At 61.7% G+C, this 25,068-nt stretch overlaps 1 protein-coding gene across 1 annotated transcript; it reads left to right on the top strand.

The window, feature by feature from the left end:
* Positions 1-24,804, top strand: VOLCADRAFT_99623 (uncharacterized protein; the record flags this gene model as incomplete). The annotated part of the gene is made up of 20 exons (XM_002958316.1): positions 1-550; positions 974-1,179; positions 2,398-2,665; positions 3,201-3,944; positions 4,374-4,456; positions 4,770-5,876; positions 11,023-11,202; positions 12,077-12,267; positions 12,529-12,721; positions 13,055-13,516; positions 13,907-14,483; positions 14,553-14,904; positions 16,764-17,329; positions 17,375-17,466; positions 18,031-19,024; positions 19,077-19,269; positions 19,734-19,852; positions 20,000-21,846; positions 22,385-22,742; positions 23,567-24,804. The coding sequence occupies 20 exons, from the start codon at positions 1-3 to the stop codon at positions 24,802-24,804; spliced, it is 10,320 nt and encodes a 3,439-aa protein (XP_002958362.1).
* Between the last annotated feature and the right edge of the window lie 264 nt (positions 24,805-25,068).

Below are 25,068 nucleotides of genomic sequence, written 5' to 3'. Positions count from 1 at the left end.
ATGTTTGTGCCGGTGGACAACGGACCGCCGACGCAGCTAGGCACTTCCGGGCACTCACTGCCCACGGCCTGTCCGACACCTCTCCTAGCAAGCACACCGTCGGCGGCGGCAACGGCGGCGCCTGGGCCACCCGGGCATTCAGGAGCAACAGCGGCAACGGTCGGACAAGCAGCAGTGCCAGGCAACGCGGGGCCGCTGCAGGCCGCCAGCGAGCCTTCAGTAGCGCGCATCTTACATCCTGCCGGGGGTCCCAAGCTGAAGATCTCGCTGCCGCAGCAACAGCAGCAGCAGCAACAGGGGGTTGCGGGAGCAGGCGCGGGCCCGGGGTCAGCGCAGGGAGCCGGTCCGCCGCACTCCTCTCAGCCGGGATGTGGAGGAGGTAGTGAGGCCCCTGGCGGAGGGGGACAGCAAGCAGTAGCAGCAGCAGCAGGTGGTGATGGTGGTGGTGGTGATGGCGCGGAGGGGAGCGCTGCAGCGGTGGCTGCAGCGACTGTCAATGGTGGAAGCGATTGCGGCGCAGGGGCAGCGGCAGGGGCAGGGCCGCCAGGAGGTAAGGGGTGATGGGGTAGGTAGGGGGGAACGGGGTGAAAGAGGAGGGAGCTATACCGAGTTGGTTGGAAATCTGTTAGGAGTCAGGTAGGAGTCATGAATAGGTGGTGGTGTCGTGGGAGGCACGGCGGGCAGGAGGGCAGCTATGTGACACGGGGGGGAGGGGGGAAACGGGAGGCGCTCGCATTAACGTGCATAGATGGGCGCAAGGCAGCATAATCCACCCTTCACCCATGCCACCTTTTATTAGGAAACCCAACCCCCCTCACGCGTCCGTGGCTCGTCTTAAGTCCCCCCACGCGCTGTTCGTCCTTCCCCCACGCGCTGTATCTCCCGCAAACCGGCCACCTGCTTTGGTGAATTTTGCTGTGCTGCGTGGCCGCCCGCCTCCTGCAATTGCCATTTCAAATGCCTTTCCGTACAGGGCCACCTGGCGCCCTTTCTGATACCCCCACGCGCAAACGGGCCGCGGTGGGACCAGCAGGAGGCGGAGGAGGGGCCGCTGGGGGGGGGGACGCGGCTTCCCACGTCGCGACGGGCAGCGCGCATGGCCCCTCACCATCTAAGAGAGCTCGTGGCATGTCCGGAGGCGCCTTTGGGGTTGTGAAGAAGGAGGAAACGACCCAATCGGTGGGTATGTGTGTGGCCGTCTGCGGTTTGTGTGAAAAGCGGGGAGAGGGGAAGGAAAGAGAGGGGAGGGTGGGACTTTGTGTCATGTGCAAAGCATTCAAAGGAACGACCTGGCGTGTTATGAAACTGCGATTTCGGGTGAGAGGGTTACGAGGGGTTATGAGGGGTTTCGAGGGGTTACGAGGGGAGGGTTTGTCGGGTGGGGAGTCCTCAGCAAAGTGGGTCGGGTGGGCAGGGGCAATGCCAGGGTAGAGAGGGGAGAGGGCGCTGGGGAAGGTTTGGGATAAGGGGTAAAGGGGCAGGCAGGGGGGAGAGAGAGAGAGATGGGGGGGGCGACTGCGGGTAGTGCAGGACAGCAGTGCAAGGGGGTTGCTTGACGCGTCATGGGGGGGCGAAGGTCACGGCGGTCCCCACGCAGCCTGGTTTGGGCCTGTGCCGGCGGGGTTCCCGCGGTTTCGGAGGCCGCGGGTATAATATTGCGGCGTACGACGGACGTACGACGTGGAGCCGGTAGCAGCAAGCGTGTGTATGTCTCCCATTTGGGAAAAGAAGGGAGCTTGGAGAGCCCGGCTGGGGCTGGGCTGCTCCAGGTTGTAGGGGCCTGCTGCGACCGGTGAGGTGGACCCGCGCATCTATGTCTGTGTCCCTTGTCGCCGTGTCGTGTGAGATGGGTGTGTTTTACTCACCTTTGGGAAGTACTGACCCCAAACCCCACCCACCCCTGTGCGGCTTGGAGGAGGGGGGGAAAGGAGGAGGCTCGGTGGCCCGTGGGAAGAGTAAAAGATCATCGTAGCTAAGCAGGCGATATCATGTGGGGGAGTGGCAGTTGGAGTGGCAGTTGGAGTGGCAGTTGGAGTGGCAGTTGGAGTGGCAGTTGGAGTGGCAGTTATCGTGGCGGGCGGAAGAGCCTGTGCTCGGAAGGGCCTTGGCAGTCATGTTGCCTCACGGCTGCGTCATCGACATATCACCATCGACACAAGCGCCGTGTTTTCCAGCCCCACAGCCCCACAGGCGTGAGCTTGAGCTTCTTGTTCTGCAGCTATAGCAATCTCATGAGGTTGTGGGAATGGGAGCCCCGGATATGGCTCTGCTCCCTGCCGCCGCCACCTCCCTGCTGCTGTCCTTTTATAGTGCTGTCCTCCTTGTACTTGTACTCTGCGGCTGCGTCGTTGAGGTTGCTCGCTTGTGTTTCTTGCGGGGGTGTTGACGTTGCTGCAGTCCACTACGGGTCCAGTGGCGGCAGTGGGTCACTCCTCCTGCTCGTCAGTGCCCAACGCAGCGGCGGCGCCCCTGCCGGCGCCCACACCCACGGGTGGCGCCGGCGGTGGCGCCGGCGGCGGCGGCGGTGGCGGCGTCACACACATGCCTGGCGGCCGCTGTGACGTGTGTCGGCGGCTGAAGAAGGGACGCTGTGGAACAAGCACCTCCTCACTTAAGTGCGAATACCGCCGCCTTAACAACCTGCCGTACGCCGATCCCATCACGGGTGAGTCGTACACTTACCATCGTACAACCAACCACGTGCCGACCGCACCGCGGCCGCGGCCAGCGGGGCTCGGAAGCTCTGGGCAGGGAGGGGCCCCCAGAGGCATGAAGGGTAGGGCGGTATACGACAATTGCCGCGGGAAAACCAATCCTAACCTACCCTACCCCATCCTTTGGTATTCTTCAAGTCTGTCCTGTCCCTTGAGTGCGTGTGTCTTGGCACGGCGTGCTTTGCTGCTGCACCAACCTTAATGCACGGCGCCGTGTGTGTTGTTGCACCTTGAGTTGCGTTACTCTCCGACTGCGTGTACGTATGCAGTGTTATCTTGGTCCCTCTCAACCCCGGGGCCACTCTCCCCGCTCCACACCTCCCATCCCCAACACATACATACATACATACATACATACATACATACATACATACATACATACATACATACATACATACATACATACATACATACATACATACATACATACATACATACATACATACATACATACACACCCGCGCAATCACTCCAACATGGCACCAGGCGAGCGGGTCATTCCGCCCGGCTACTTGGCTTCTTCGGAAGAGGACGATGAAGCGGCGGCAGCGGCGCACCCGCACCCGGGGCCGGGTGGCGGCGGCGGCGGGGCCGGGGCCCACCGCGGGGGTCATTCCGCCGGCGGCGCTGCAGCGGGCGTCCCAGGCGGCGGGCACTTCACCCGCGGCGGGGCTGCTGCACACGCGGCCGCCGCGGCGGCGGCGGCGGCGGCGTCTTCGTCACCATCCTTGGGAGACGGTGACGGCGGGACGGTACTGGGCTCCATGCTTGGCGGCGGCGGCGCCGTGAAGCCTGTACGGACAAACAGCGGCAGGCCGGGGACCAAGCCGGGGGCGCGAGCGGCGGCGGCACGGGAGGCGGCAGCCGCCGCCAACGGCGGCGCGCCATTGCATCGGGCAGGCTCGCATGGCGGTAGCCGTACACCTAGAGCTGGCAGCGGCGCGGGCGCGGGCGCTGCCGGAGTTGGCCGTGCCAGCGGCAGCGGCGGCGGCACAGCCAAGGCCCGGCAGCGAGCCGCCGCTGCCGCCGCCGCTGCTGCAGCCGGTAGCGGCGGCGGCGGTGCGGCTTCTGATCGCGTGCTTGCACACCATCAGCAGCCGCTGGTTCTGGATCCAATGGATTCGGGGGCGGATCTTTTCCTTGACCCGGACGAGGAGCTAGCGCTGGCAGCGGCAGCTATCTTTGACTCGCCGCCGCGGGACAGCGCAGCCGCCGCCGCCACGGCCGCAGGTACTGTCGGTGGCGGCGGGCGGCGCAGCTCCGGTAGTTTAATGATTGACGACGCCCTCCTTGGAGGCCTGGGTGCTATCCTGGACGGGCCCTTGCTTGGGGCAAACGTCATGGAGTTCTCGTCGGCGCTACAGCCGCCACAGCCCCAGTCGTTGCAGCCGCCGGCACTGCAGCCGTCGCAGCCTTCCCCGCAAGTTCAACAGCAGCAGGGGCCGCAACAGCAGCAGCAGCAGCAGCAGCAGGGCCAGCAGCCGCTTCAACAGCAGCAGCAGGGCCATACGAAGCGACGCAGTAGTAGTGACGGTGACGGGGCAACTGCCAGCGGCGGCGGCGGCAGCAAGCTGGCGGCGGGGACAGCAAAGCCTCAGACGGTAGCTCAGGCTCAGGCGGCTCTTCATGCCGCCCAAGCGGCGCTGTCGACTGCGCAAGCACGGTTAGCGGAAATGGATCGAAATTGGGTGGTTTCGGAGCAGCAGAACGCGGAGCGCAAGCAGAAGCTAGCGGAGGCGCGGGTAAGAGTGTGTGTCTGTATGTATGTCTATGGCGCATGCATCTGCGCGTGTGTGTATGTTTCTCGAGTGGAGGTCCCTTGAGGGCCGTGGGGGCGAGGGTGATTGCCTCTGTGTGTGGCGGTGTTTGAGGAAATGTGCAGGGGGTGGGTGACGGAAGGGGGAACCCAAATCCTGCAACTCGTTACCGCTTGTTGCGGCAGTTACCACCGTCAAAGCAACCGTTCCCTGCCTAGTGGATTACTCTAATCCTTCGTCGGCCCTGTGGTTTCCTTTCCTTTCCCTTCCCCCTCTTCACGATATGCACTAATAATAGTCAACTAAGGTCAAGGACTCGGAGCGACTCAGCGCTGCGCTCCGAGCCCGGCAGAGCAACGTTGAACACGCCCGGGCTATGGCCACCCGGGCCAACGAATTACGGCAGAAGCTGGAGCGCGCTCGTGCGCAGCTGGCTGCATTAAAGGGCGGTAGCGACGGCAGCGGCGGCGGCGGCGGCGGGGGGGGAGGGTTAGTCATGGCCAACGGCGACCACCGCTCATCGCAAGGCGGCGCCGCCGCTGCGCCGGCGACGTCGGCGGTAGGGCTAGGGGCTGTTAACGGTACCGTCGGCGCTGAGGCAGCGGCGGCAGCGGCGGCGGCGGGGAAGGGCCCTTCGTCCTCGGGCAGCCGCTTGACGGCAGCTGCGGCGGCGGCGGCCAGCACCATGAAGGGCAGTTCGCCGGCAGGTTGCGACGCCAGCGATTTCCTTGTATTAGAAGATGGCGGTACGGGTACGGAGTCAGGGCCAGCAGCGGCTGCAGCGGCGGCGACGACGACGACGATGCAAAGCGCCGGGAATAGCATCGCCGCCAGCAGCGGATTAGGCATCAGCGGCGGGCTAGGGCCAGGACCGGGTGGGGTGGATGGACCAACAACGGCGGTGGGTCAGGGGGTGCAGGGTCACGGCACAGCGACGGGCGCCGGCGGCGGCGGCAGCGGCAGTGCCGTTCAGAATGGGCCGCTGGGAGCCGTCGCGCCTCGTCATGCGAGCGCTAGCTACGGCGGTGCTGGCAACAGTAGCGGCGCAGGGGGGTTAACGGGGGCAGATGCGGGCACACGTCGCGCTTCATCTCTGCCGCAACCGCTGCCACCACTCCCATCCCAGCACGCTGTGAAGATCCTAGACAGGCAATCCTCCGCGACGATGCAGCTGATGCTTTCACAGAGGCCTGAGTCACTGCAGCAGGCGGTCACGGAGGCCAGCTCAGCGACGGTGTCTTCCAGCGGCGTGGGGTTGGCTGGCGGCAGCACCGCTGCTGCTGCTGCTGCTGCTGCCACCACCACGCATGGTTTTGTACTGGGCCAGCAGCAACAGCAGCAGCAGCACCATCACCACAACCATCACCAACAGCAGCAGCAGCAGGGGCTACAGGCGCAGCACCCGGTAAATGCTGCCTCGGGTTCACACATTGGGGATGCTCAGGGGCAGCCTGGGCTGTCCGCGCAGGGTGGAGCTGAGGGGGGGTCTCGGTTTGCGGGCCAGGCGGGGAACAGTGCGGGCCAGCCACAGCAATCCGGACCGGGGACGGGACCTGCACCAGCTCAAGTGGAGGCGAGTGCGCTTGCGAGGTCGCTAATTGGATACCAGCACCAACCTCAGCAACAGCAGCAACAGCAGCAACAGCAGCAACATCAGGCTCATGTGCAAGCGCATCAATTACATCAGCAGCATCAGCAGCAGCAACTGGCGTTTCAGGCGCAGCTGCAGCAGCAGCAGCAGCTTCAACAGCAACCTCAACAGCAACCTCAACAGCAGCAACAACAGCAGCAGCAGCTGATGTTGCAACAGCATGTTATGCAGCAGCAACAACTTCAACAGCACGCGCTGCATCACCAACAGCAAATATTGCAGCAGCAGCAGCAACAACAACAACAAATGCTGCAACAACAACAGCAGCAACAACAACAACAACAACAGACATCACCCTCACAACAGCCGCCGCAGCATCAACAGCAGCAACAGCAGCAGCAGGCGTTACAACAGCAGCAGCAGCAAGCACTGCAGCAGCAGCAAGCGTTGCAGCAACAGCAGGCCCTCCTGCATCAGCAACACGCGTTGCAGCAACAACATATCCTACAACACATGCAGCAAATGCAACAGCAACCAACCCACATGAATACGCTTCTGCAGGTGCCCCAACAGCAGCAGCAACAGCAGCAACAGCAGCATCAACAACAACAGCAACAGCCACAACAGCAGCAAGTCTTCCAGCAATATCAGCAAGCCGCAGCGGCTGCTGCTGCCGCAGCTGCGATGCACCAACAGCAACAACAGGTGTTGCTGCAGCAGCAATTTTACGCTAAGCAGCAGCAGCAGTTGCAGATGATGCAGCTCCAGATGATCATGCACCAACAGCAACAACAGGCACTGATGCGGCCGCCGTTGCAGATTCAGCTGCAAGCGGTCTTGCCCGCCTCCGCCCCTAGCAAATCTTCACCGCCTCAAGCCCACGTGCAGGCGCCCCAAGCTCACGCGGGTCAGGTCACGCCGGCCACCGCTCCTCAGGGCACGTTGTCCGCGGTTCCGAGTCCAGCAGCAGCAACACTGCAGCAGCAGCAACAACAACAGCAACAGCAGGGGCATCCGGTGCTGCAGCCGCTACAGCCGCAGCTGGCTGGCGGCATGCAGGAGTACGGCAGTGTGCCAGCGGTTTCGGGGCCGCATGGGCAAGTGCTGCTTCAGCCCTCAGCGGGGACGGTGTAGGGTGAACATATCTCGTGTGTTGGGTGTGTGGGGTGTGTTGGGGGGCAGGGTGTTGAGAGGGGGTTGCCGTTGTGGTGAGTTTGAGGGGGGAAAATGAGGGGGTCTTAGGTTGACTCCGACGGAGACGGACGCGGGCATGCGACGGCTTCGGACATACATACATACATGCATCCATACATCCATACATCCATGGGAACGAGGACGAGCGCGCCGGCGGTGTGTGCCTTTCTTTTTATGGAGCCGGGCTGCTAGACGAACGATGCTGAGCGGGCTAGTGGCGGAGGCGGTGCGTGAATGTCAGTGTACATCTGTATTATGTATGTACGCGTGTGTGTCTCAGTACAGGACCACATAACGTTTCATGTCGTGTTCCTGTCGTGGCGGCTGTTTGCAATTCACGAAAGGCGCGCTTGAGCGAGTGACCTGGGGTCTCTGGGACCTCTGCATGTACATCTGCATGTACATCTGTATGCAATTTGAGGATTGATTAATTAAGTGAAAAGCCCACTCTTGTTGAACGACGGTGCCGAATTGCGAATGGGGTCCGGGGGGGGATACGACCCTGCTCCTCCTCCTGCTCCTCCTCCTCCTCCCCCTCCCCCTCCTGCTCCTCCATATGTTAAGGGTGCGAGAAGTGTGTGTGTGTGTGTGTGTGTGTGTGAGTGAGAGAGAGAGAGAGAGAGAGAGAGAGAGAGAGAGAGAGAGAGAGAGAGAGAGAGAGCGAAGGGGGTAAATGCACGGCAAAGGTTGCGGACTGTGCTGCACCGCTCTTGGCGGTTCTTGATGTGCTTGGGGTTGGGGGGGGGTAGGGGGGTTCATTGGGCTGTCAGCCCTAGTCGCCATTTTGCTACCGGGTCGGATCGGACCTGACGGAATCCGACCGGTGGTGTGTGTGCGTGTGTGGGGGGGTGGAGCTCCAAGGTGTGCCGGATGCATTCAGATACACTTCCGCGGCATAGAGCATTGAAGTGAGTGAGGGCTGTTTCACTCTTTTTGGCGTTTATCCCGGGGTGGCTGGGCGGGGTGGCTGGGCGGGGTGGCTGGGCTCTTGGTTGGTTTAGGGGGGTGTCGTGGGTGCGCCGGCGCGTGGGACGTGGATATGACATGCGATGTGGCAATACGGCATCTACACGCCACGGCTCGAACGAATAGATGAATACACGCACATGATGATAATGGTGATGCAGAGGAGCCCTTGCGGAGGAAGACGAATACGGCAGTGCAAGTTGTGCTGTGATGTGTACAGTGTTGGGGTTGTGTGTGTGTGTGTGTGTGTGTGCGTGTGGTGCTTCTGCTTGCTGTTGTGGGTGAGTTGGGAACGTGGCGAATGATTGCGGTGGTGGCGGTGGTGGCGCACCTGGCATCCGTGCTCTAGCACGCGGCAGCCGCTTCCATTTTCGTGTTGAAGGAAGTGGCCATTAGGGCATATAGGTCGTGGTGGAGGTGGATAGGTAAGAGGGTTACGGAAGCTATTTGGGCTGAGTCGCCTTTTTCTTGCGGCGGCGGCGGCGGCAGCATCAGCATCAACATCAGCATATCATCGTTTACGACCGCCAACCAAGGCCCTTTTTTGGTCGACTTAAAAGCGTGCGGCCGGGACCAGACTTCGGACCGGGGGCGGGGGGAAGGAGGGAGGAGGCTTGCATTTTGGGTGGAGAAGGGATGTGAAGGGGTGAAGTCTACAGTCCCGATAGCAGGCAACTCTCCGCCTGCGGTGGATGCGCACGCTGCAGCCGGGGCCAGGCGTTTGGTAACTAACACGTGTCTTTTGAGTCGTCGAATATGCATAATATCGTGGCGGAACGAGGGCTTTGCCTGACCGGCCAGGCGGCCTGTCGCTTTGGAAAAAGTGGAATGTTTTTTTGACCTAGAGAAAAAAATCCTTTTGTTTGGAAAGCCTCGGTGTTTGTATGGAGGAGGAGGGAAAGACCCTTCTTTTGACATTTTGCCTCGTTTTTGAAGTGGAATTGGCGGTGCGAAGCTGTTGTGTCGCGGCCGCGGGCGACCTTCTAGTGTCTCGTATTCTGCGCTATTGAGTTTGTTGTTTGTATAATGCACAGCTCGGATTGCTTGGGGGGTGGGGGGTGGAGATGGTGTGGTCTGTGAAGTTTCGAAACCCCGCGGCGGTGTCTTCTGATGGCTGTGAGCAGTGAGCTGCCGTGGCATTGTGGCCTGGTGTGTTGAGGTGTGGCTGCAGAACAGCCAGAACAGGTCAGGTGTGGAGGAGGAGGTTCTGTACGCGCTGCGTTTCGTCGCGCGCCTCTCCTCCATGCCTTATCTATCCATTTGACTTGTGGGCGACACACAGGGCCGCAGTGAGTGCGTTGCCGATGCAATGCCGCGGTGGCTTTTGTCATGATGTATGATGTGTGATGACGTATAGGGCTCTTATGACTGCCGGGGACGGCCTGCAACAGGAATGGATGCGGCTGTCCCATATCCCGTGTTGAACACCATACTTGGACAAGCCTGTGCACTTCAGTATCCTGGTTTGGGGAACTTTGGATCTCTTTTCCATGGACGAGGTTTCCATCGGGTAGATTTTACCATTGCGGCGACTGGAGAGATGTCGTGGGATGGCACTGTGAATTGGGCCGGGTTATGCATATATGGGCATGCCATGGGCAGAAGGGTGGAATGAACGAATGAACAATTAAACTGATGGCAATGGGACACCCGAGGTGTGTCAGGTAAGATGCTCGCTACCGCGTTGACATGATGCAAGTGAGCCAACACGGAAGCCTTACCTATTGTGCCCTCACATTTCATATTGCTAACTCGGAAATATTAGGATTGCGTTAACCCGATTTTTGGTGTAGCCCTTCGCTTTAGGCAGACTGCTGTACTTTATCCGGGTCTGCTCGTCTTCCTCGCCTAGAGGGCGAAGATTTGCCATATATGCAAAGGACATATAATATTGCAACGGATGAATTTATTTAAGTGTAAGCTTTCCTACCTTTACATTCTCGGATGCTGAATTTCGCTAGAGTTTGTACGCCAGGATCAACTGACAGGTCGCACACGTGCTTACGTTTTCGCGAAAAGCTTTCCGAATGAGCTTGAAAAACTCAAATAGCACGCCTCACAGCCTTTGTTTGGCGGTCTAGTAAAGCGTACTACAGTACCGGTCCACGGGCCGTCCTATGGCAGCGACGGTTTGCGTGATTGCCCGGAACCCACAGCACGGCGCCACATTAGGCCAATCAATTCTGCGACATGCACCTGGGCTGCGATGTGTAGTCATTTCAGGTACGAGAATCGACCGCGCACTCGTTCGCACATGTCCATGGGCAAGTCGAACGACGCGCTGCAACGACGAGGCCTTCCATCGACACTCTGAGCAGACTCCGCAGGAACCGATACTGGAGCTTCATCTGGCCAACTGCTCGCGGGTATAACACTGCTAGCCGGGCGTGTGGTTCGCATATCAGATGCGGCACCTCGCGCAGGTGTCCAGGTTGGTTCTCAACGCCCAGGCTCTGAAACGTCGGGGAATGATACGTTGGCAGATATCAGAAATGGCTTTCCCAGAGCCAGTTATACGACCCTTAACATGCAAAAGCGATATCGATACCTCAATGCGTATGCATTCCACTTTTTTGCCACTTGTGCGCAAGCCTCAAACAGTCCAAACAGCTAAAAAGATTGGTTATAGAAGACCGGAGTGTCAAACATGCCACACCACTTTTGTGGTCTGTTCTGTTCAAAATTTTGGAACATCGGTGTCGATCCCTAAAAACGCCCATCTTCGCTTCTTCGCTCAAACTCTCACCACACCCTCTCACACACGCACACATCCCTCCAACATTCGCATCGATCCCGACAGGTCCAGTACCTTCCTGCCGCTGCCGACCAGCTGCACTTCAACACCATCGCGGTGGGGGTGCGTCCCGGCCCTGGCGCACTGGGACTGGAAGCACTCCAAGGGGAGTGTTTCGGCCTGCAGCAGCTGCACGCCGACCTGGCAGTGCTGCTGCACATCGGCCCCGAGCCATTCACGCTGCAGGTGAGAGTAGGACCGTATTGTGCAGAGCCGCGTGTGGGAAGAAGTGCAAGAAGATAAGCGGCTGGGTCACCGGGGGTTCGCCATACATTTCTGCTAGGGCAAATGGGACCCCCAGCTTGTATCTGGGGGTATCCAGAGGGGCATGTCCACTGAAACCGATCTATCGCAGATCTGCAGCTCTACAGCTGGCTCTCATGAAATTGGCCTGGGAGCCCTTTATGCTGCCGACCTCGGGGCTAACTAAACAGGTCTCGCCCACTTCTCTTCCTCTTTCTTGATGAGCGTTGGAGAATGGATGACCATAATCATCGTTTTATTTGGAAATTTCATCCCTGTAATATATATTTTTGCTGTGAGATTGCAACTACGGTTGTTACAAAGCTGGTCATTGCCCACCGCGTGCGGTGTCCAACTTGCCGAAAAGCCGACTCGCGGACTTGGTGCCCATCTCCACATGTACTCATAGATTTAAGCCACAAACATGGCATTAACTATTAAATTAAACTAAACAATATGATTCAGCACTGCCAGTACGTAGTTTCTCCGGAAAGTCGTCTTCCTTATTTGTCAATCACATCCACAGGAGCTACAACCCGCACCTGCCGGCATACTGGCTTCAAGATCGGCTCAGGGCTCCCCGTTCAACTTTCACCTCAAAAGACCTCCCGAAATCGTCAGGTCAAGCCTCTTTGGCCGCCAGGCCACTACAGCTGCCCAGTGTAGCAGCAACGTCATGCGTGGTGGCGCAGCGGCCCGGGGCGGCTGGTCTTTCGCCACCGCCGGATGGGGCCAGCAGCCACCTCAGTCGCCTCCTCAGTCGCCACCGCCGCCGCATGCTGCGGCGTCACCATTACAACTGTCTGTGCACCCGCAGGTGCATAAAGGCGGCGCGAGACCCCTGCGACTGCAGCGCTCTTGCTCCCTTGATCCCAGCGCCTTCAAGTTGCTGGTCGGTGAACGCGGTCTACGAGGTGTCCATAGGGCCCTTCCGCGGACGGCCACTGGAGCAGCGGAGCTGCCATCACAGTTGCCACCATTCCCCGACATACTCGAGGTTCCCGTGATGTGAGCAGTTCGGGGTGTATGCGCGCATACAAGGACGTTCATGTGCTGTGCCTTGCCGTGCTGAGATATGATGTGACCGTGCTGTGAATTGCCGTGCTGTGACCATGCTGTAACTTGCTGTGCTTGCCGTGCTGAGATGTGGCTTGGTCGTGCTGTGCTTTGCCGTTCTGAGATACGCTGCGCTTGCCGTGCTGAGATATGATATGACCGTGCTATGCTTTGCCGTGCTGTGCTTTTGTCGTTGCCGCCTATGAGCCGCAGCACGCCGCCATCTAGGTCGGGTCCTGGATTGGAGGCCCAGACTGGGACAGAGCGGCCCGGTGGGAGCAGGCCCGGAAGAGTCAGGTTCTGGCGGCAGCAGACAACGCAGGCCATGTACGACAGCGAGCCGCCAGCACGCGGCGCTTCGAAGAAAAGCCGGCTGCTGCCGGACAGCGGCACAGGCCTTTGTGGGGTAGGTGGCGGCGGCAGGATGTACGTACATACGAACATACTTACAAACGGACGTACATACGTACATACGTACGAACGGACGGACGGACGGATGGATAGTGGCAGTGGCAGCGGCTGACCGCTGGCGACGGTGGCGCGTCCCATGCCAATGCGTAGGGTGGGGGTTGCGTGGGGTGGGTGGGAAGAAGGATGCCTGCATGAAGGTCGTCCACGAAGCGGCTGCATCCGTACCACCGCATGTTGGAAAAGCTCCTTCGTTTTGATCCATCATGGTTCTACCATCAATTTTGCTCCCCCCTCTCCTCCTCCTCCCCCTCCTCCTCCCCCTCTTCAGAGCGCACCGGCACAACCCCATGAAGAGTCTGCTCACGCTGCTGTGGCGCCGGGCTTTACGAAATCGCCGCCGTCACCGTCCTCGCCGCTGCCGCCGCCGTCACCGTCGTCGCCACTGCTGCTCCGACTTCCCGTCACCCCGCTCGTGAACAGCTTCCGTTCCATTAAAGGCGACTCCATAGACGGCTCAGGTTACGGAGCCGTACGACAGTCGCCGCTGGGGCTCCTGCTAGCTAAGGGGCAGTCCCTTGCGGCGGCGGCGGCAGCGGTGCCGCCGCCGCCGCCGCTGCTATCATCGGCCCTCGCGTCCTCCGCGGGCCGGTTGTACCGTTGCGCTGCCTTTCCCTTCCTGGATCAGCTTCTCCTCATCAGGCTGGCGGCGGCGGCGCAGCCGCTGCCGCTGCCGCCTGCTGAAGCCTCGGCGGCGGCGACGTCGGCTGCGATGCCCTGCGCAGCGGAGCAGGTGGCACCACTCCGCGGCGAGGCGAGGCGACGGGCCTCTGCTGCTGCGGCGTTGGCGGCCGTACTACGTCAAAGTACCGGCTCTGGAATGCACCCTCAGCCGGATTCTTGCGGCAACGAGGCGGCGGCGGCGGCGGCGGCGGCGGCAAGAACAGTAGCTGCGTCAGACAATGGTTGCGGCAGCGGCGGCGGCTGCGTAAGCTGTGACGTCGTCATCGGCGGCAGTTGTGGCAGCCGTTACGGCGGTTGTTGCTCGCGGGAACTACAGCCACTTCTGCATCGAGGCATCTTGCCGCCCTTCCTGCGCTGTGTCGCCATCGCGGGCTGCAAAAAGGCTGTTCCGGTGGCATCTCCGAAACCAAAACACATCGGCGGTGCCCCACCACCGCAGGGCCCTGGTGGCTTGGGCGGCCTGCGCCTTCAACGTTGCACGACACTAGGTCGCTATCAGTACCAGCACCAGCAGCGCCAGCGCAACGGATTTCATTCCGGCGGTGGTTTTGGCAGTTGTGTCAGCGGGCGCGATGGCAGGTGCAGCGCTGGAAATTCCGCCAGGAGACCCTACACCAGCGGCGGCGGCGGCGGCCGACAGAGCACCCCCAGCTCCCCGCTTGCGGTGCGAAGTGGCAATGGGGGGGGCGGCGCCGTCGCCGCCGCTGTCGCCACCGCCAGCACTGCTGAGGTCGCTAACGCTGCGGATACTGTTGGCGAAGACGGCGGCGGTGGTGACGGGTGTGCAGCTGCGCGCCAAGGCGGTGGCTGTCGGGCTAGCGGTCGCAGTGGCGGCTGTGGCGGCCATGATTGTGGGGATAGTGGCGATGGCGATGAAGACGATGGTGAGAATGATGATGGTAATGATGATGATGATGATGATGATGATGAGCAAGAGGACGAAAAGGGGCAGAAGCAGCAGGAGGAAGACGGAGATGGAGGAGAAGCTAAATTGAAAAAGCTTCTGGAAGTTCAGGGTGAGTGGCTGGGGCTGCTGATGTCAGGTCGCCTGCTTCTACCTCCCGTGCTGCATCCTGCTTCTGCAGCGGCTGCCGCGCTTGGTGCCGCTGCTGCGGCCCCTACGGCCGCGGCTGCTGCCGGCGCGAAGGTCCTGGCTGCGGGCAGTGGAGCTGTTGGAGCTTGGAGCCCTTCGTCCGGGGCGCCTGGACGAATGAAACCCAATGGGGCCATCGAAGACGGATTGGCGGGGTTGTTGCTGGAGCCGCCTTTCCTTGGTGCTGGTGTTACTGGTACTAGTCATCATGCTAATGATGCTGGCAGTACTAATGGTGCTGGCTGCGGTACAGGCAGTACAGGCAGTACGGCCGCAGCAACGGCAGCTACTATTAACACTGCTGCTGCTCGTGATGATGCTGTCCGCGTCTCTCTGAGTGACAGGTTAGTTGGATGGGTGATAAGGAAACAACTGTTATTAAGAGGGTCGAAATTAGCAGGAGCAGCAGTAATGCGTAATGGCTTCTTGGATCCGCGACCTGTTCAACATCTTTTGAGCTGTTCAGCTCGCTGGCGTTACAAAGCGCTGCCTCGCCTTGTCTGTCTGTATGTTTGGCCTTCTGTTAGCCTATGTATCTGCATATATATATTTTTTACGCGTGTACAATTATTTTATGAAATATGCCGGCTTGCAGATGCCGGGTTACTTGTCGGTTAAATATCGGTTAAATATCGGTTAAATATCGGTTAAATATCGGTTAAATATCGATACCTATTACGGACGTACATCAGGTTATATCCGGGGTTATTTACGTACATTGCCAAGGTATACAAGTCGTAAGGAAATACTCAGGGGCTTGAGCCCTGGCGTGCATGCATTAGTATAAGCGTTTAAATCATATGTACACACATATAAAAACAAGATTCAGCCGGTTCATCACCGTCCTGCTGCAAGCCTGGATGACAACTTGCCAACCGGCCTAAACGAGCCTGCCATCCCAACATCCCACATCGCGGCATCCACCTGCATTACGGCTGGGGGTCTATCTGGTATATTACATCGGTGCAGCATCGCTCGCCCTCAACCTCCCCACGCAATATCAAGCGTTAGTGCGCATCCTCCTGGGAGGGCCGCCGCCAGGCCATTGCAATTGTAAGCAGTTAGTTCGAGGAGAGAGACATCGGTCCTTAAAGATATGTATATACAACTCTCGGCGCGCGGTCCTCCTCCCTCGCGGAATTACCTCCGTTGGGCATCAGGGTGCGGATGCTGCTGAGGGGCTGCTTTACGGGACAACAACAACAACCAGCAGGAAGAGCGGCAAGTAGCCGGGGAGGAGGTTTCCGCAGCAAGGGGCAGCTTATCGTTGTGGAGCAGCGGCAGCAGCAGCAGCAGCAGGAGGAGGACATTGTTGGGTCGATGGCGAGGCCGCCGGTAGTGCAGCTGCAACCCCACCGCGCAGCAGTGACATCTACGGTGGCGGCGCCGCCACAGCGACAGCAGCAGCAGCAGCAGCTGCTGCTGCAGTACGGCGGCGGCGGTGAACCCATCCAGGTTTTGGAGCCTTGGGGTGGTTATGGAGCGCGGCGGTTGGAGAAGTTGCAACTGGATGTACGGCGAGCTCTGCTGCAGGCGACGGTAGCGGCAACATCAGCAGCCAGCGATGCTGACGGCGGCGGCGGGGGCGGCGGCGGCGGGGGCAGTGGTGACAAGGAAGAGGGCCAAAAACGTTTTCTGAAGGTAAACCTATTTAAGAATTCCAAATAAAAATCGGCTTTGCATCCCTAGGATTCCTAACCTCACTGCCAATCGCCATTATAGGAAGCTAGGCCTGCCAGCCAGCACCACCGGACGTACGTAAAAGCTTGTTCTGGGGAAACGGTTGAGAGGGGGCGAAGGGGGTTGTTGGGTGCGAAGTTGGAAAAGGGACCGCTCACAACCGCCCCCTCCGCACATATGTCCCCATGTCCCCATGTCCCCATGTCCCCATGTCCCCATGTCCCCATGTCCCCATGTCCCCATGTCCCCATGTCCCCATGTCCCCATGTCCCCATGTCCCCATGTCCCCATGTCCCCATGTCCCCATGTACACACATACACACATACACACATACACACATACACACATACACACATACACACATACACACATACACACATACACATACACACACACCACAACACATCAGCCCCAGGTTCTTCCGGGAGCCGATAAACCGTCGCCATCATCATCATCATCATCATGGATTGGATCTGGATCCAGGGCCTGCTTCCCCAGGCAGTCCGCTCCCGGCGCCGCCAGGTCGACGGGGCCGCCGGCGGCAACGGGGACGAGCCAGCGCCAGGACAGGAGGGCCCCCGTCTCTGGCCGTAGCACACCAGGCTCCGCGTCCTTGCCACTCAAGGAAACTTCTTCCCCTGCCTTGACGCGCGAGGAAGTGGAAGCTGAGGTGGGAGTGGAGGCCAGCCTGCTGCACGCAGCGGAGTGTAAGGGTGATAGCTCCTGCAGGGCGGGGCTGCCGCCGGCTTTTTTCCCCGCCTCGCCACCGACCGCGGCAGCGGCAGCGGCGGCTCCTGCGGCAGCGGCCGCCCAAGCGGCGCCCAGCGCCGCCGCCAACGGCCCCCTGAGCGTCGTGACGCATGCTGCTGCCGCGGCCGGACTCGCGTCGCAGCATCAGAGGCCGACGCGGCCGGTGCAGTCGTCACCGTCGCCGCCGGCAGGAGTGCCGCCACCGCCTCAGCCGCCGCCGCCGTGGGCTCCCTCGCCGACACGGGGCAGCGGCGGCGTTGGAGCTCCTCCCGCTGAGGTGGCCATCCAGTTGGCTCTGAGCGGTGAAGGTGACCCAAGGGACCCTCCAGATCCAGGAGGTGCGGAGTGGCTGATGTTTACGTCACCTCCTCCTGCACAACCAGCAGAGGCTACTGCTACTGTTACCGCTACTGTTGTTACCGCTGACGACAACTGCTGCGATGATACACACAAAAGCAGTGCCGCCGAGCAGAGGGTGAGAAGTGATGCTGGTGGTGATGCTGTTGGGGCGACGGCCGGTGCCGCTGTGGATGTGGATACCACCGCTGCGATTACTGCTGCTACGGGTGCCGGGCACCTGCATGCCGATGTCCTACAGTTATCATTGTTATCATCAGCCGCCGGTGATCCGCAATCTTTCCTGGCATGGGAGCAAGACGTCGTGGCAGCAAGCTTGACGTTCCAAAGACGTGCCGATGATGAAACGCCACCACCGTACGCTGACGCAGCAACAGAGCCAGAAGCAGCAGTAGCAACAAGATCATCATCACCATCTGCATCAGCAGCATCAGCAGCAGTAGTAGTAATTGTAGCAGAGGATGATAAGGACACATCAGAGGGGGAAGTAATCCGACCCCCGGTTGGGCAGGCGGGGCAGAGGGAGGCTGTGGCCAGCACCGGGCCCGTCGAGGAAGTCGGCGCCCTCCGCAGCACTGAAAGAGTTACATTCAGAGCCGCAGACAAAACCCCCAAATCCCCCTTCCCCCTTCAATCTCCCCCTTCCTTCCCAGCTTCCCCTCCATCTCCGTGCCCGGTACAGCAAACCCGCGGCAATGATGTCGCAGTCGGCGCCGAGGGTGTTGAAGATGGCAACGACCATGCCGCAGGCGGCGGAGATTGCAGCATTTGCCTTGGCGGCAGTAGCTATGGCGGCAGAAGCAGTGCCGCTGGCGGCGTTTGCATGTTCGCCGCTTCTACCACTGATGGAGGCGATCAGGCAGTGGATGAAGGGGCCGTTCGTAGACTTGTACGGCTGCTGCTGCAGCTGGCGGCGACGCCGCCGGGGCCGTACACCGTCGCAGCGGCGGAGCGTGCCGTCGAAGAAGCGGTTCTGTTCCGTCAACGACACCGCAGCCAGGACGCACTGATACGTGCATTGGCGGTAGCGCAGGCCCATGCGCAGGCGTTACAGCAGCAGGAGCTAATCCTGTTGGGGGCTGCGAAGGAGGGGGAGGAGGAGGGGGAGGAGGAGGGGGAGCCGCAGGCTGGCACTGGCTTTCAAACCGACTTCTTGGGAGGGGGACGCTTTGGGACGGTTTTTGGCCTGGCGGCGGTTGGGCTGGGCGAAGGGCGGCTTGATGAGGACCTGAAGGAAATTCCGGCACCTCACACGTCGCCTCCTCGCTTATGTCGCCGGGTCGCCGCGCCTAACGGCGATGGTGGCTGCGGCGGCGGCGGCGCCGCCGCCGCCGTCTCCGTCCCCGCTACCGCTGCCACGGCGGAGGCAACGGCGGAACCTGACGCGGAGTTCTCCGGCGGCATCATGGACCAGATTACGGCCAAGATGTTGTGGCGGCTGGCGGGCGAGGCGGTGGCATCAGCCGCCGACCCGGAACAGCACTGCGGACGTGTACGGTCCCCCGCGGCCGCTGCCACCGTCGCCGCCAGCGGAGGCGGCGGAGGCGGTGGTGCTGATTCCTATGGCGGCGGTGGCGGCGGCTGTGCACGTGACCAGCACCGGTTCAGCCACCACTCCACCATCTGGGAGGAGAGCAGCATGCACTTTGACTCATTGCGAAACGTTGCAGATGATGGTGGGTTCAACGCGGTATACAGCGACGATTCCGCGGAAGGTGGTGGTTGCAGCGCTACGACAGGTACGACATGTAACGAAGGCAGCGGAGCCTCTGGGGGTCAGCTCCGCGCTAGTGACACTGGCGGCGGAGGCGGCAGAGGCCCGCGGCAGTCCGCCGCCGCCGCCGCCGCCGCAGCAGCAGCAGCAGCAGGCGCTGCCGCCCACAGCGACGATGCGTACGGCGACCCCGTCCTGCCGGGTCAGGTGGATATTTGGCGCCCTGAGGACTTGCCGTCAAGGCGCGAGCCGCGAGTCTCGCGACCAAACGATGGCGCATTGGGGGGGGATGAGCCACCGCTAGGCTGCGGCGGCGTCGACGTTGCCGTCGACCTCGTGCCGTCCCGTACCATCAGCGCTTGTATTACCGATGCTGTACCCGCCTCCCCCACACCGGCTGGCAGCGCTGTGGATGTCCACGAAGGAGCTGTGGGGACGGGGTTGCGAGGGCGCGGCTACGGCAGTGGCCGCAGTATCAGTAGTAATGGCAGTGGCGGCAGTGGCGGCAGTGGCGGCAGTGGCGGCAGTGGCGGCAGTGGCGGCATTACAAGCGGCGGCAGCGTTTCCCTCCTTAACTGCGGTAGCGGCACTAGCAGTTGCCACTACCGCCTGCGCTCCGAAACCAAGGCAATCTCAGCAGACGGCAGCTCCTCATCATCGCCCTACCGCAGCCTGCGCTCGCCGCCGAAGAAGGAGGATGCTGGCTTCGGGGGCCCAGCGGCGGCGGCGGTGGCGGCGGCGGCGACCTCGGACGCGGTTGAGGCAGATGCAGGTTTCAAGAACCAGGGAGGTGCGGTTGGCGGCGGCAGCAGCGGCAGCGGCAGCGGCAGCGGCAGCAGCGGCGGCTGTAGCAATACTCCACGAATTTCCACGACACAGCATATTGCCGCGGCAGCAGCGGCGGCGGCGGCCGCGCCGCCGCCGTCACAACTCACAGCGGCAGCAGCGGCGGCGGCAACTTCGGAGCGGTGGGCGTCCAGGCGCCGCTGCATCGACGGTACGACGGGACTCCATACGCCCTTCTGCGCCAGGGACCCCAGTGGAAGCCAGGAGGAGGACGACGCGGTGGCGGAGGAGCCTTCCTTCGGCATCGCGCCCCCTCGCACCCGTTTCAGTGCACCGGAGACACCGTCCGTGACTCCCGCCCTGGCTGGCAGCCAGGACCGCAAGGGCCTCGGCCGCCGCATATGCGGCAGCGTCAGCGGCTCCTTCGTCTTCAGCCACCGCAGCGCGGGCTCCGACGGCGGGGAATTCGGGACGTCGTACTGGCGACTGCGACCGTCGCGCCTGGATGTGGTTATAAGCCATGGCACTGAAGAGATCGCGGCGGTGGCGGCGGCGGAGGCGGAGGCGGAGGCGTCCGGCGACAGCGCTGAGATTAGCGTTGGCGTCCGTCAATGTCCCTTTGGTGAGGGCCCCGGTCCGCTGGGGAAAAGCGATGACGAAGGCGCGCGAGAAGAAAGCGGAACTGATGGAAATGAAGAGGGCAGAGGGGTTCAGAGCGGCGGCAGCGGCGGCGGCGGGAGCGACGTCGGCGACAGCAGCGGCGATCGTGGCGAAGGAAAGACGTCCAGCAATACCTTATCCGGGAGTATAGCCGTAGATCGTTACGCCGCGCTGACGGCGCACAGCCCCAGTTGGAAGTACACTGCTATGTACGACAAGCATGACGCCATGTTGCTGGCGCGCCTCGCGTCACCGCTGCACCGCCGTAACGGCCACATGACGGCATCCTGCGCGGGCGCTGAGTCAGATGCGGCATCGACGCCGTCGGTGCGCCGGCGCAAGGGCGCCGCGCCCTTACCAATGTCGATGTCGCTTGTGGCGGCGAGGCCAGCCCCGCCCGCTAGCATTGCGGCCGCCGCCGCCGTCACCGCTGGAAACCCCGTCCCTTCGGCTGTCTCCTCGTCCTGCTCGCCGTACACGGCTGATGCAGCCGACGTCACCGACGACAGCCAAGGTGAATCAACCCACCTCAGGGGTAGGCCCAGCGGGCCGGCGGAGGCGATGACGGTGGATTCCAACCGCAGTGTACGACGAGGCGGTGGCACAAGCGCTTCTGTGACGCCGTCGCGAGGTGTGCGGAGCAGTAGCGGCGGCGGCGGCGGCGCTGCATCGCACCTGAGGGAATACGGGGGGATGCTCCAAGGCTACGCTCCCGCCGGCGTGCCATACACGCTGCCGCCGCCACCGCCGTCGCCTTTAAACACCTCCGATACCATCGCTGCCCTTAAAGGTCCTCTTCCCCGATCCACAGTTGCGGCGGCGGCGGCGGCGGCGGCAAACGTCCATTCCGGGGTCGGGCTTGTGGCCCCGACGCCAGACATGAGCATCCGAGGCCGCATCACGGTGGTTACTCATGGCGGCGGCGGCGGCGGCGCCGCTGCCGCCGCCGCTGACCGCGAATACCGGCGTAGCGATGCCGTTCTTGGGATTTCGCCGCCATCTGTTCCGGTCTCCGGCGCGGATCGCAAACGCCTGCGCGAACCGCCCAAGGTGCAGAGCTCCTTCCACGGTCCCATTGGTCACCGGCCCAGCACCGACAGTATCGCGCCGGGCGCGACGGGCATGGTCGCGCCGTACCGTACGACATTCGTACGACATCGTGATGTAACGGTCTCCAATGGAAACCACAGCAGCGCCAGCAGCACCAGCTTATACAGCGAACACGGAAGCGTTGGCGTCGCCGCCGCCGTCGCCGCCTCCGCCTCGGATTCCGTCCCGAGACGGCGGCGGCCCAATGGGGGCCAGGAAAGCACGATAAGCTGGGAGGAAACCCTACAGGTGAGGTAAACGCCTGGCTCGGCGTTTTTTACGGGTTCAATGAATGCGCTCCCGTACTGCCATACTGTCGTACTGCCGTATTGTCGTACTATTGTACTGTCGTACTGCCGTATTGCCAAGTCAATTGGTCGGTATGATGTGTGAAACAGGGGGGTGTATCTTCGCCCGTGGCAGCTACCCTGCGAAACCCTGCCTTCCCCGGTATTTCGGGGCACCCTCATCCAGTCACCCTAGTCAACTTCTCAGTGGATCGCTCAGGTTCCGCACCCACCACCAGCATCCAACGGAATCTGCCGGGTCGACAGCGGCGCAACTCCATTCCTGGTCGGCTCGCAGGTTAACTTTATCCCAGGTCACCACCGTCCATCAACTAGGGGCGCAATGCCTTCCACCATCGGAAGGACTTTTGACCCTAAGGGGTATCGATCCCGGGATCTCCCGGGGGCAATGGTCGCGCCTTACCAGTGGTGCCAAACCCTAGTAATGTCGGTATGTATGTACGCCCGCCCAACCCACCCGTTTAATTTTGCTTTTGTAGTGTCTGCGGTACCAGACCATACATGGCCTCTCCTACCGGCCCCCGCCTCGCGGAGTTGCACACCGCCCGCCAGGCCCCCCGAAAGGCCCAAGTGCGCTGGCGGCGGAGGGCCACGCGGCTGGCAGCAATACCGACATGCCCAGGAACCGTAAATCTGCCGTGCGCGCGCGCTCGTTGACTGCTTCGAAGTCAAGGAGGTTGTCATCGTCGTCGTCGGTGTCGCGGCGCAACGCCGCCGGCACCGCTGACGCCGCCGCCGCCACCATCATGGGCGCAGCGGCGGCGACGTCAGCGACGTCGGGACTGCCCAAGTTGCTGTCAGTGCTGCGACATCACCGGAGTAACAAGATGCGCCCTGGTAAGATAGGGCTGGGCTGGGCTGGGCTGGGCTGGGCTGGGCTGGGCTGGGCTGGGCTGGGCTGGGCTGGGCTGGGCTGGGCTGGGCTGGGCTGGGTGGAGGGTACGGGCGGGATATCGTGTCGCTGGTTGGACTCGTCATGAGGTTGCTGCCTGCTAAGGCGTTGCCATCGCCGTCCGGCGCCGTACTGTAACATCTTACGCGTGCGAGCGATCCGTAGACAATAGCTGTTGGTGTCAAAAACACACCGTCCCCCCTCGCATCTCCCACCGCTCTCTTCGCCATCCTCTTCGCTCCCCGACGGAACCCCGCGTTCTCCTTCGGACCCCTTCGGATCCCTTCACTTGGCTTTTCCTCACTCTTCGCTGTGCCTGATCGAGCAGTGTGCAGGACGGGATCATCGTCATCGGCACCCCAACATCCAATAGCCTCTAACAACCTCCGACCAGACGACCTGAGCAGCTGGTCGGTGTCCGACTACCGGTGTCCACACTTGGTTGGCAGTTGCAGCAAAGGCCAGTGCAGCCTGTCGATGACGTTGCCGGCGCAGGAAGCCCCCCCGCCGCACCCATGGCCATCAGCCACAGCTGAGGAAAAAGATAATTATCATGTGAACCGGAAAGGATTCGAAACCGGACTCCTTGAGGACCATGTATCGTCAGCAGCGGGAAGATGCAGCTACAGCGGCCGTGGCAGCGGCAGCGGCGGCGGCGGCGGCGGAGGAGGAGGAGGAGGAGGAGGAGGAGGTGAAGGTAACTGTTGCGGCAGCGGCAGCGGGGGTACTCCACAGCACAACGATGCCGGTGACGGCGCCACCACCGCAGTAGCATGCTCGATGTCGCCGCCATCGCCGTCAATAACACCGGGCCCTGCCAACCGAAATGCCGCTTCGCGGTTCAGCATAAATGCTGTCCTGCCGTACAGCGGGGATGATATCGGCAGCAGCGGGAGGGGCATAATGCCGCCGCCGCCGAAGGCGGCTTCCCGGTCCAAGGGCCCTCGGCTCGGCCGCTCGACTGCTGCCGCCGGCGCTGCTGCTACCGTTACTTGTGTTGCCGCCGACGCCGCTGGAGCGGAAGCCACCGCCGGATTTCGGGGCACGACGGCCTGCAACGTACCGGCATCACAAACCTCAAAGGACGTTTCGTTGGATCCGATCCAGGCATTCCAGCTAGCGGCGGCAGGTGGCGAGGAGCAGCGCAGGAGGAGTGTCGGCAGCGGGGGCGGCGTCGGCGTCGGCGGCGTCGGCGGCGGTGAAGATGATCCACAGTTTCGGCCCAGTCCGGGAGCTGCTGCAAGTACCTCGACAAACCTCATCGCCGCCGCCATGCACTATGCGTCGGCAAGCAGCAACGACGGCCTGAAGCCGCCGCCACCTCCGAAGCCGGCGCCGGCGCCGCCGTCACCCAAGCCGCCGCCGCCCGCCGCCGCCGACGGCGACAGGAGCAGGCGCAGTAACATGTTCGTGCTTGACGCCGCACGAAGGGGCTGGCGTGCCCGGCTTCGGAGCGCCATGGAGCAATACTGGAGAACCGGCAGCCAGCGGGTTCTGGTGCCGTACGGCGCCCCGAGGCTGAAGAAGGTCAAGTCGACGGACGGGCAGGTGGAGCGGTGGCCGTACATTTGGTCGCCGACGCGGGCGGGGCTGCAGGAGGACGCTTCCGCCGCCGCCGCTTCCGCCGCCGTCGCCCGGAGCAGCACCAGCAGTAGCAGCCTTAAGAGCAGGAGAAGCAACTCGATCAGGATAGGCTCCGCTACCGGCGGCCTGACGGCCGCATTACGGTCGTTCCGGCGGTCGATGCAGTTGAAGAACCGGCCAACTGGCAGCGAACCTAATTTGAAGGAAGGGACGCAGGGGCCGCTGGGGACTGAGGCGCCGTCGGAGGGTGGGGGAAAAGAAGGCGGCGGCGGCGGCGGCGGCGGCAGCGCACGCAACGGAGGTGCGGACCGGCCGAGACTGCAGTCCTCAGCCTCCTTACGTGAGCGGTGGCAGCAGCAATGGGCGCCGCTCGCCAACTCAATCTTTAGCGACAATAAGGTGGCGCATGCGCCGATTACGTAAGGGAGAGAAAAGGATGTGACTGTCGACTGTGACTGCATGATGCATCTCAAGACGGCAGTTTCAGACGTCGGTAGCGGAATAATCGGGGGCCAAAAAAAATTATTTTTTGCCCCAAGTGCCCAGATACATTTCGCAAGCCTCCTTTTCCCGTGACGCGAACCAGACAGCGGTAGCGTTGCTGCCATCATAAAGTCGCACGCTGCAATAAAAAGCAATAAAAAGGCGGCAATAAAACTCAGCAGCCGCCGCCGCCGCCGCCGCAGC

The sequence above is a fragment of the Volvox carteri genome, assembly GCF_000143455.1.
Source record: "Volvox carteri f. nagariensis unplaced genomic scaffold VOLCAscaffold_91, whole genome shotgun sequence".
NCBI lineage: Eukaryota > Viridiplantae > Chlorophyta > Chlorophyceae > Chlamydomonadales > Volvocaceae > Volvox > Volvox carteri.
This window is presented reverse-complemented; position numbering and strand designations above follow the sequence as displayed.